Consider the following 12,337-nt stretch of genomic DNA (forward strand, 5'->3'; position numbering starts at 1 on the left):
TATACCTTCCCTAGCCACCCACAGCGTTCATAAGTATTTGAATATCTAATGCCCATTTTTCTATATAATTTATAGAATAGGAACATATTATATATACTATTCATGATTATATATAACTATGCTATTTGATATTTCCTACATCTTTTAATTTTTCAGTTTTACTTGGTAATGTATCAAATAGATATATCATTACTTAACTATTCTCCTTTTTGGTTGATGGATGATTCCAATTCTCTCTGTCTCCCTGTCTCTGTCTCTCTGTCTCTCTCTCTGTGTCTCTGTCTCTCTGTGTGTCTGTCTCTGTCTCTCTATCTCTCTCTCTGTCTCTCTCTCTCTCTCTCCCCTCTGATGAGCTTCCTGTATCCTGATGGACATATTCAGGCATGCAGAGAAGGGATCAGTGAGTCCAGAGGACAGAAAGGATGGACAGGAGACAGTGGGATTGGGGAACAAGTGGGAGCCATGTGTTCTTGGCAGAGGAGAAGGCTGACAGTTGCAGCTTGAACTAGGAACCGGAAGTACTTCCTGCCAGCTGGAAGGTGTACTCTCCATCACTAGGCAGTGAGAGTCATGACCAGATGACCAGAGCCAAGTCCTAAAGAGTCCTAGAAGCCACTTTTCAGAGTATGGGCTGCGGGCAAGGAAGAGTCAGTGAGGGTTAGAAGCAGGGCAATGTCATCCAGTGGTCTCTGTTTTATCTGTGGGTTTCCCTGCCCACTGTATCAATTACCTGTTGTTAATAACCCTGGTCCAAAAATAGTAAATGGAAAGTTCCAGAAAGAAATACTTCAGAGCTGGGCACCAGTGGCTCAAGCCTGTAATCCTAGCTATTTGGGAGGCTGAGATCTAAGGACTACAGTTCAGAGACAGGCTGGGCAGGAAAGTATGTAAGACTCTTATCTCCAAGTAATCCCCAACAAAAGCTGCACGTGGAGCTCGAGTGATAGAGCCTTGAACAAAAATGCACAGGGATAGTGCCCTGCCCTGAGTTCAAATCTTAGGACTGGCACCAAAAAAAGAAAAAAAAGAAAAATAACAATTCAGAAATTCTAAATCACTTTGGAAACAGTATTCTGTTTTATCATTACTTATTATTGTCAGTCTCTTGCTGGGCCTAAATTATGAATTACATCTTATAAACGTATACTTTTTTAGTATGCATATATAGAAACCAAAAAAACCCCATAGTATATATAGGAGTTAGTATTTGCCCTGGTTTCATTGGGGCTTGGATTATAATCCTCAATAGTGAGGATGATATATGCCAGCTCCAAGAATGGATCTATACATTCATTTATTCATTTATTTTGTTTTATTTACTTATTTAGCTGGTAGCAGGGCTTTATCTCAGTGCCTTGTACCTACCTGCTTGCTCATGGATGGTGCTCTACCACTTAAGTCACACCTCTAGCTTAGCTTTTGGCTGGTCAATTGGAGATGGTATCTTGGAGACTTTTCTGCCCCCAGAGTCCTCAAACAGCCATTCTACAGATCTCAGCCTCCTGAAATCTGTTAAGGTCTGTTAACTATCTGTTAAGATAGTTAAGATTAAAGGCACGAACCACTGGTGTCTGTCCTGGCATGTTTTTTGTTTGTTTGTATTTTAACCTCCCTGTGGCTGGAGTCAGCTAGAAAACTCCACATTTGTTTATTTGTTTCTGTGTGTTTTTGTGTTGTTGGGGACTCACACGTTCCAAGCCCACATCCCACCTCTGAGCTACACCTCAGCCCCAGAGCTGTTAATAACACAACAACACAGAAAATAAAAGGAAAAGAAGGAGAATAGAGCTCACAGGTTAGGTTTTTTTCTGTCTAGGTTCTTGGATTCAGGAGAGCAGTTCCACAAGCAAACTCTTTTTTTTTTTTTTTTTTTTTTTTTTTGGGTCCAGTACTGGGGCCTGAACTCTGGGCCTGGGTGCTGTCCCTCAGCTCTTCAGCTCAAGACTAGTGCTCTACTACTTGAGCCACAGTGCCACTTCCGGCTTTTTTTCTTTTTGCTTATGTGGTGCTGAGGAATCGAACCCAGGGCCTCAGGCATGCAAGGCAAGCGCTCTACCACTGAGCCACCTTCCCAGCCCCCACAAGCAAACTCTTAATTCCCTCTTTCTCCAGCCTTGGGGAGGTGACTTTTGTTTAAGTACCCTTGGCTTCTGGCCCCACCCCTCTTCCAGAGGCCCCCATTGGTGGTTCCCATTAGAAGGGGGTTTGAATTTTCTTTCAGTAGCTAGATGAGGCTGATGTGTTCACCCAAGATGGTCGGATATGGTGCACACTGAGTGTGTACATCAGCTCCTAAGCCACCAGGCTGTCCTGACAGGACACAGCAGATGAGCTCAGGATAGATCCCCGCTGAACTTCCCAGAGCTGGCATCTCCATGTAGGAAGCAGCTTCTGAAACTAATGGACAATGGCAGCTCCATTTGAAAAACAATGAAACACTTGACAGAGTCTGTGATCTGCCAGCCAGGCAAAGCTGCTCATTAACAGAGAACCCATGCCCTTGTGCCCCCTACCATCTTGCCTCCTCCCAGCTCTGTCCCCTTGGCTCCCCACTTCCTACCACAACCAGGTCCCAATCTGATGCGGTGATGGATCACCGCACCTGTCTCTCACCTGACATCCGGGTGTCCTCCAGTTTGCTGTTCATCTTCCCTCCTTCCCCCCCCCCCATCTCAGCTGTAGGATGGCGGGCCTACCTGTGACTTTGGCTCCAGCCAGTCCCTCAGAGTCTGGGGCCTGTCTCCTCCCTTCCTCTCAGCCCCCACATCTGGCCCATCAACAAATGTGGCTAACTCTACATGCAAAATATACCTCAATTCCAAGCAAATCTTAAAAAAAATATTTTTATTGTCTTTAAGTAGTTGTACAAAGGAGTTACCATTCACCAAAGCAATTTATGATCAGTGTTACCCTTTCAACATTCTCACCCACGCTTTCCCCCTTCCCTCACTCTTCTTAATTTTAGGTTATGTATTGAGGGATTTTTTTTTTTTGCCATTTAACAAAGCAATTTATGTGTACAATGCACCTTGATCTGTGTCATCACTTAAAAATCTTCACCACCATCCATCCCTTCCCTTATATTTCTCAATTCTGTGGTATATACAACGAACTCTTGCCTGCATTCTCTGCCCCCACCCCACTTCCCTGCTTCATTCTTCTACCCCTCCCTGGTTGGCCCCAACCCTCTCCTCTTGCAAGTACCCATTCCCTGTTACATATTTTATTGGGCTTTGACTTAGTCTCTTTAAAAGAATTACACAGCCAAGAACCAGTGGCTCATGCCTGTAATCCTAGCTACTCAGGAGGCTGAGATCTGAGGGTCATGGTTCAAAGCCAGCCCAGGTAAGGAAAGTCCATGAGACTCTTATCTCCAATGAACCACTCAGAAAACCAGAAGTGGCTCTGTGGCTCAAGTGGTAGAGTGCTCGCCTTGAGCTGAAGAGCTGAAGGATAGCACCCAGGCCCAGAGCTCAAACCCCACAGCCAACAAAAAATAAAGAGAAAGAAAAGAAAGAAAAAAAAATGGGAATGATAGTTCCTCACTTCGTAGAGTCTCCAGGAGGATTCGAGAGCATCTTGCAAGTAAATGGCTTTGTCAGGTGCCTGGATATAGCAAATGCACAGAGGACTAGCTGTCATTACTACGGCTGTGGGTGCCTCTGTTGTGTCACTGGGCCGTCGCTAGCACCCATAGGTGCTTTTGTGCAAATGACTTCCCTCCTTAGTGATGTGTTAGATGATGGGAAATCAGCATGCACGTGCGTGTGCACCTTCATGCCAACACATGGGTAAGAACTCTGCTTCTGAGCGGTGCCTTTTCAAGTGGAGGGACCAGTGGAGTGGGTGACAGAGGGTTGTGGTCTCCTTTCCCCAGCCTAATGGCCTCACCAAGGTTCTGGTTGTCACTTCCTTCTGTACTGTTTTGTCCTACTTGGAGAAAAGATGACTGAGTTCCTCTCCTTGTAACTGAGGGCCAATGACCGGGTTGAGCAGGGCCTGTGGTGCCCAGGGGCAGCAGGCACCATGCCCAATCTCAGGGTTGAGATCTGCCTCTACTGACAGGAATTTGAGCTGAAACACCTATTGTTCCTGACCGAGAGTCAAAGGATGGCACTGTCAGGAATCTGCTCCAAATAAATATTGGGATCTCCCAGGTGATGTATATAAATGGGTCATCAGTTTACATCTTACACCACAGGAAGCATTTCAGGTACCTTAATCCTACGTTTTCCAACAGATGAGCTCCGCTGATCTTCGAGATGGGGTAGTGGGGGCAGGAGGGGGGAGGGGAGACATGCCACGTGTCACGAGCCCCGTCATCTCATGCTTTGGCCATCCATTTCTGGAACCACCCAGAAGGAAACCAGAGCTGACTCATGAACTACAACCCAGGAAAGCTCTGGGAAGTCAGGGTCATGGACCGGAAGTCATGAGATTTTGGCATTTTCTGTTGCTCTCATTTCGAATCACTGCAACAATCTCGCTGCGTTTCTGAAAGGGAAGGGATTGGAGAAAAAGCCACACCCAGTTTTATTTGGTTCTGTTTTGTTTGGATTTGGGTTTTGTTTGGGGGTTTTTCTTTTTCTTTTTTTTTTTTTCCACCCACCACAAGCTCTTTTCTTCCCCTCTCATAGTGTGGGCGAAATGCTGAAAACTTCGACCGGTTTTTCACCCGCCATCCACCCGTCCTAACACCTCCTGACCAGGAAGTCATCAGGAATATTGACCAATCAGAATTCGAAGGATTTTCCTTTGTTAACTCTGAATTTTTAAAACCTGAAGTCAAGAGCTAAGTAGATGTATAGACCTCCGTCCTTCATTTCCTGTCATGCAAGCTCAACTGGCTATTGTGGTGACCTTTATTTTGTTTCTGTTTGTTCGTTTTATTTCGTTTTGTTGGTTTCATTACCAGATCACATCCATATTTTGTTTTCTGATGAGACCAGAGTGACCAATGTTTCAGAACCCAAATGTCTTTCAGGTAGTTTGGAGCATCTCTACGAGATGGAATTATGCAAATGGCCAGTAGAAAATGTCAGCTGCATAATCGAGGACCACCCTCCTCTCCACCCCCCAGCATGTCAGCTCTGCGGACCCAGTGGGAAGAGGAAAATGCTTGCTTTCCCTCCCTCATGTCTGCACTGCCCCCCTCACCCCTACCATCCCATCCAGATCCATCCTTACAAGATAAGAGCGATGAATCGGATGCTTTCAGTACCCTTCTGCTTCTAAGCTTGGAGTTTGGGCTGGGTCCAAATCTATGGTTCTTTGCCCTGAAGGGAATTCCTCCACACTGTCTGTTCTGGAGCTTTGAAAAGAACATGCTAAAAATATTTTTTTCCCCTTCTTTTTCAACTCGAACTGACAAAGCTTATCTAAGTCCTTCGAAAAAATTCAAGAGGGTGCTTTCTGGACAGTTCTAAATTAAAAGCGCTATCATGGGTCAGAGGAAAAAAAAACAGCTTGGGCATACATTCCATGCTATTATTCCTGATAATTTATGACCCCGATCTCCTTGTCCCTAAACTACAGGGAAAGGGCATTTGGTACTCTTCCTCTGAAGCAAACTGGTCACTCTAGCAAGGTCCTAACGGGCTATTGTTTTACATTTACTCATTTCAAACTTTATTTGCTTTGGGATTATTCTTTTTGTTGTTGTTCAAATGCCACAAAAAAAAAAAAGTTACTCGGTTTGTTACACATGCTTAAAAAAATCAATGTCCAAATGTTATTAACCACAGTAAACTGCTTTGATTCCCTCTCCCCTTCCCCCCACCCCCAAGAAGATGGCCGTAGGGGCCAGCACACTCAGGCTGCAGGAAAGGGGACTTTCTCTAGGTCTCATGCTGGCTTTGCAGAGCTCATTAAATCCTTCCAAGACTGACAGAATCTCTTGAAGCAAAGGCAATCATGTTTCTTCACTTTGATGTTGTTTTTGAAGATGTTTGTAGAAATGTTTATTTGTATTTGGATATCTATCATGTGCCCTTTTTCTTCTAGCATCAAGATACAATAATAATAATAATAATATAACAGACAAAAAGAAGAAATATTATTTCAAGGAAAACTACTGTGGATCCAAACTACAAAGTAGGGCCTGAAGAAGGAACTCAGGAGAAAGAAAAGAAATTCAGAACTTAAATGGAATCCTGCTTTGCAGCCAGTTAGAGAACACTTGCTAGGACCCATGTAGGGACTCTTGGTGACTTGAAATGGGTGGAATAGGTGCCCTGGCCAGAGCTCAAAGCCTATAGTTCTGTGAGATTCAACTTTAGAGGCCTTAGAGGTTCCTAGCTGGGGCTCTCACTCTTCTCATCAAAATCACCACTCCCCCGGCAGCTTGGATGAAATATTCTTTTTAGCAAGAAGCTCTGTGATTGCCCAGAAGCCCAAGGAAATCCCTTAGGGTGGAAGAGAATTAACTCATTTCCATCTGAGTGGATGGGGAGGGGGGTGGGGGGGAACTACCACTCCCTGCTATTTGCAAGAGGCCCTAGAGGGAATTCTTACCACAGGTCAAGAGATTTCCAGAAGCTTCTGGTTTCTGAGAAATCAGCAAGGGACCTTTCAGAACGTTACCACGTCCTTGATCGGGATGCTTCTCCTCCAGAAGAGAGACCACCGTGGGTTTCTGCTTAGACTGAATGGCTCACGGTTCATTCTTCTCTACCCTCTGCTGTCACCTCGCTTTGGGCTTGGGGGCTGTCACTCCCGCTGCCTTTGTGTTAGTAATCTGGACCTAATGTGAACGGAACCTGAAGTCCCAGCAGACAAGCCTTAGTCAGAGAAGGAAGGAAATGAGGGCAAGCCACTCCCACGGTAGGGGAAGGGGTGGGGTGTTGCAGGCATCTGGAGAAAGGAAAGAACCTACCCAAGATGGCGAGCTGGGATCAAAGCTCAGGTGTCCTGACCTCAGGTGGCAGGGCTGTGTCACCACACATGTATCTTTGAATCACGTTCACCATTAGGCAAGTCATTTGAGGCCTTTCAACAGGCCTTGGATACATGCTCAGGATCAACATTGGGTCAAGATGATCTGAAACAAAGTTAGAAAACAACGGAGAGTGGAAGGATGGATGGATTGATGGATAGGTAGATGATGATTATGAAGATAGATAGATAGATAGATAAAATATATTATACTCTACACTTCACAGATTCTTGCCATTATTGTTCAAGTCTCAGAGTATGCAGAAGTAGATATTGAAACCACAGTCTATGTTCCTCTACCATCCCTCCTGAGAGCTGGTCAGGGAAGCCTACTATGGAAAGAAGGAAGGAAGGAATCCTGGATTAGACTATCCACGGTTCCATTTTTCTATCACCATTCCAGGGCAGAGGAAACTAGGAAGCAGAATTTCCAGCAAGTAATCTCTGGGGAAATCCTTTGCAAAGGATAAATTTGTAGGAAGGCAAAAAAAATTTATTTTTGCAATCATCCACTCATTCTCTCCCCTCCTTTCATTCAACTAGCATTTTTTAAGCACCAACCAGGTGCCAGGCTAGGAGGCAAGGGTGAAGTGGGAGATAATAAGACTGCAATCCAGCCTCTGCCTGTCTCCCCTCGCAAAGCCTGTTGGGATGGCACTCCCTCAACCAGTGCTTCCGTGCGTGAAGGGTTCTAGACATATCTGGTCTTCCCAGCTAGTCGGGAATAGCTTCTTAGAAGGATAAACACAAAAACAAAACAAAACCCTGTCAAAAGACTTTGAGGCTCTTGGAGGAGGTATAGCAATATCCCGCTTGACCTGGATTTCAAGGATGGTCATATACGTGATGGACAGGGAAGAAGAAAAGCTAGCCTTGGAAATAGGTGGATCAGTCCCTTCTAGAAGCCCAAAGACATCCACCTCCATGCTTGAACAGACCATAGAATCCCCAAGATCTCAGCCAGAGGTCACCCAGATTGCCTCTATATGAAGAAGGGAAACTGGCCTTACAGCTGGGGTCTGAGTCTTGAGTCTCACTCTGTGCAGTTATCACTGTCGCTCAAGAGTTCTGCAGGCAGCAGAACCCCAGCGGGGCCTTTAGGGGAGACATCACCCCCCTTCCAAAGTGATGCCCTTTTCCTGCTTCCCTCCTCCAGCTGGACACAGCCTGCTTCTTCTACTCCATCTAAGCTAGGCTGAAATGTTCCAAAAGAATTTAAATTAGGAGTGAAGTGGGAAAAAAAAGACAACAATGAAATAAGAAATTGAGACAGAAATAAGATAAGAAAATGCAAAGAAATCTCAACAAAGGCCTTGTTGGCTATGGCTAACTGTCTGCCAAGAAATGGTCCAAGAATACTTCTTTTGCCTTCTTATTGACCCTGCCATCTGTTACCAAAGGCCAGGACCATCTTCACAGAGGACAAACAGGAGACCAGTGGTGTCCAGAATCTTCCTTGGGCAAATGCTGCTGTGCTCACTGGCTTTCCCGAATACCGACCCCAAAGACATTATCACAGTAGACAGGACCATTCTCTCTCAAGGTGTAGGGTGAAATTCAGTGACATTTCTCCAGATCTTCTCATAGGACAGGGTCTACAGAGATAAATCCTATTGAGGCCGTGTGGGGCTGCCTGACACCCAAGCCATTGCCACCAGTGAGAAGGACTCTGAAATCCCACAACTTCTGCAGCAAGCCTTCAGGTAGAGATGACAGGTGGGACCAGTGATACCAGAGACCACCTAAATGGTTCTTGGTCCCAGACATAACCCTGGGGCACCCGCACCTTCAAAACGCCTCATACAGTGCATTCACACTGGGGTTCTAACTAGACAATGATCAGTGGAGAGACCCTTAAGACTGATAGTAAAACATTCCATTATTTTAATGCAGAGTAAGGTCCCTGGCTTGGGGACAAAGCTAAGACCCAAGCTGTAAAATCAGTTCCCTCTCTCCATATTGATTGATTGACTCATTGATTGATTGATTCATTCATTCATTCATTCATTCATTCAACAAGGAGTTACAATCTGCTCTGTGCCAGGTTCTATTCTCGGCACTAGAAAAACAACGGTTAAGAAATGGACAGGGACTCTGCTCTCCTGGAGAGAAACAATTCATAAAGCAGTAGGTGCAATGTAGCGCCACGTGCCTGATGGTTTGCGGTTGTCATTCCAGTAACTCAGGAAACTGAGATCAGAGGATCAAAATTCAAAGTCAGCCCAGGCAGAAAAACCCCTGAGACTCTTATCTCCAACAAACCAGTAAAATGCCACAATGCCACAATGGAGGATTGGCTTAAGTGGTAGAACAATCAGTCTTGAGTAAAAAGGCCAAGCAAGAGCACATGGCCCTGAGTTCAAGCCCCATTACACACACACACACACACACACACAGACCGACATATGACTTGTGGGATACAGAGAGGGATGCACAGTCCAGATTAAAGGAGTTTTTCCTGTGGATGTCTGGGTATGGACTTCACACCGCACAGCCTGAGCAGAATCATCCACATCTACCACAAGCTTCATCAGCATCTTCAACCTGTTCCTCTCTGGCCCTGCTCACCCAAGGATCCTCTTGGTGGCAGCTTTGTCCCCCTCTGCCGCACAGACACCCCAGTAGGAAATGGGGAAACTCCAGACAGATATTATGCCTGACAGAAAAGAAGCCTTTGTGAACCCAACAATGAGAAATCCTTATCAAGCTGCTAGGGATTTAACCTATGCATGGGTTTATGAAACCCCATGATATTGGACAAACTGAGTCAGCTAGCCCTCACAGCCCCAACCCTCTCTCCTCTGACTTAGCTCAGCCAGGCCTTCTGTCTGGTGCAAGTGAATCTCAGGCTCTACTCTTGATTGTTCTACAGTAGAACTGCCCTCAGCCAGAGGAGTTGGGATGAGCAAACGTAACAGTGATGTGGTCAGGTACCAAAAAAAAAAAAAAAATCACCAACCCACTGTGCAATCTTGGGCAAGTCTCTTTACTTAACAGTGCTTCAGCCTTTTCAAAGAGCCAATAAGGAAAAGAATTTCATCTATTACCTGCCCTCCAGGTAGATGAGGCATGGATGGGGGGAGAGGATGGATTGGGGAGGTCAGGATATCACACAGAGCTGTTTGCCTTCCCTGGTGAAACTTGCCTCGAGTCATAGTTACTAAAGTTAATGGCTGCTAGTCCATACACTAAAAGAAAATGGAAATAAGGAAGAAGGGATGGAGGGAAGGAGGGAAGAAGAAAGGGAAAAAAGGAAGGAACGAATGAACTAGGAGAATAGGACTATTTTTTAAGGCTTCCCTGGGAGACTTTAAGCTTTGGGTTTTGATTCTTGGAATGTGTTGACTAGCTACATCTTTGGGAGAACTTCTGGCTAGTTTGTGGCTGGGCTCATGAGCAGCCCTTCAAAGCCTAGTGAGTAAGAAGATCAATGGCAGAGATGGTCCAACACTGTTCTGATTTCCCTGCCCTGCCATGCTGCCTTCTGGGAGCCAGAACAGTCAACAGTTCTCCCTTGGCAAAGAAGGAGGCCTCCGGGCCTCTAGGAGGAGCTATTGAGTGGTGGTTTTTTTTCCCCTTCTTTTTTCCCTCCAAGGACATTCTAGCCAATCAGCTACTTGTATGAAATTAGCATCCTAAGTAGTTAGCACTCCATCTCCAAGTCAAAACGTAACCAGGTGCCACCTTCTGGCCCTCCTTAAAGAAACTTGCTGAATTCTTTCCTCTTCCTTGAACATTCCCCCCATCAAGTTTTCCATCCCCGCATCCAACCCATGATGTGAAAGGAAAGCTAGCTCATGCAGCTGTTGAAAGACGGTCAAGCAGAAGGCTCTTGCTGAATCTGCTCCTAAGATGGCACCGGCCTTCCCATCACCGGCGTGGCTCAGTCCTCTCTTTCCCTCTTCTTATGCCGTGTTAATGTGTTTGCTTTCCATTTGGCAGAGAGACAGGCGAGACACCTCCAACTTCGACAAAGAGTTCACCAGGCAGCCTGTGGAGCTGACTCCCACTGATAAACTCTTCATCATGAACCTGGACCAAAATGAATTTGCTGGCTTTTCTTACACTAACCCAGAGTTTGTCATTAATGTGTAGGTGACTGCAAACTCCATTGCTGAGCCTGGGGGTGGGTGGGGGTTGGGGAAGACTGCAGGCCCCAGTATATGTCTCCATTCTAGTCTTCCAGGATTCATGGTGCACACGCTGGCATTTCAATACATGGAGAGCTTGTCTTTAGAGGGCTTTTTCTTTGTACGTGTAGCTTGCTAGCTGTTTTCTACATTTGAAAAAAAAAATGTTTAGTTTAGAATTAAGCGCATTATCTGATGATAGAGGTCCATTTTCCCCCCAGACTGCCAGAAACTCATCAAATGAGCAGACAATATCAAAAGTACTGTGTCTGATACCAAACTGCTTCAGTATTTGTAATTTTTCAAGTCAAGCTGATGTTCCTGGTCAAAGTTTTTACATTTATTCTCTAATACCTTCTTTGAATGCTAAACCAAGCATGATTGGTATTTTTAAAAGTTGTGAGTAAGCATTGCAGTTACTGTGAACTATTGTCTCTTGGAGGAACTTCTTTTTTTTTGTTTAAGAATTGTTATGATTAAACTGAATTAATATATGCAAGCTCTCTTGTTCCCATGTCTGGTTTTTTTTTATTTGTTTGGTTTTGTTTTATGTCAATCCTGAGGCTTGAACTCAGGGCCTGGACACTGTCCTAGAGCTTTTGTGTGTAAGGCTAACACTTTACCACTTGAGCCATACCCCTACTGTTTAGCTTTTTAGTGATTCATTGGAGATAAGAGACACAGACTTGCCTGCCTGGTCTGGCTTTAAACTGTGATCCTCAGCTCTCGACCTCCTAAGTAACTAGGATTACAAGTGTGAACCACCACATCCAGCACATGCCAGTTTCTTAAATGTCTCTGGTCCAGAGGTCACAAACTGGGTATCCACAGGTTGAGGTTGCCAGAAGATGATTTTCTTTTCAGCCACATAGAATTTGATCTAATGGAAATAATTATTTATCTATTTTTAAAGATGGAGACAGTTAATATGAATTTTGGACTTTCTATTTTTTTGGACAAAGTCAGGAGACTTTTTGTGCCTGTATTTCCATGTGGAAATAATTTAACAGAACAACACTGTGTTGCCAGGCACTGGTGGATTATGCCTGTAATCCTAGCTATCCAGGAGGCGGGGATTTGAGGACTGTGGTTCAATGTCAGCCTGGACAAAAAAAAAAATGTCCATGAGATTCTTATCTCCAATTAACCAGCAAAAAATTCAGAATTGGAGGTATGGCTCACACGGTACAGCACCAGCTTTGAATGGAAAAACCAACCAGAGAACAAGGCCTAGTGTTCAGGCCCCAGTGTAGGCACGCACACAGATGTGCATG

General features: G+C 45.0%; 1 protein-coding gene across 2 annotated transcripts in view; it reads left to right on the forward strand.

Annotated features, from left to right (window-relative positions):
• Positions 1-11,562, forward strand: part of Prkcb (protein kinase C beta) — a 296,600-nt gene extending 285,038 nt beyond the window's left edge. Inside the window, exon 17 of one of the 2 annotated variants that reach the window (XM_042689783.1) lies at positions 4,638-9,865. In XM_042689783.1, the coding sequence (XP_042545717.1) occupies positions 4,638-4,796 (159 nt within the window). In that variant the 3' untranslated portion in view covers positions 4,797-9,865. Of the gene's footprint in view, positions 1-4,637; positions 9,866-10,875 lie in introns of those variants that run through there. The other variant, XM_042689785.1, reaches the window with a different exon arrangement.
• The last annotated feature ends 775 nt before the right edge of the window (positions 11,563-12,337 follow it).

The sequence above is a fragment of the Dipodomys spectabilis genome, unplaced genomic scaffold, assembly GCF_019054845.1.
Source record: "Dipodomys spectabilis isolate Male_0828 unplaced genomic scaffold, ASM1905484v1 ptg000127l, whole genome shotgun sequence".
NCBI classification, from domain to species: Eukaryota; Metazoa; Chordata; class Mammalia; order Rodentia; family Heteromyidae; genus Dipodomys; species Dipodomys spectabilis.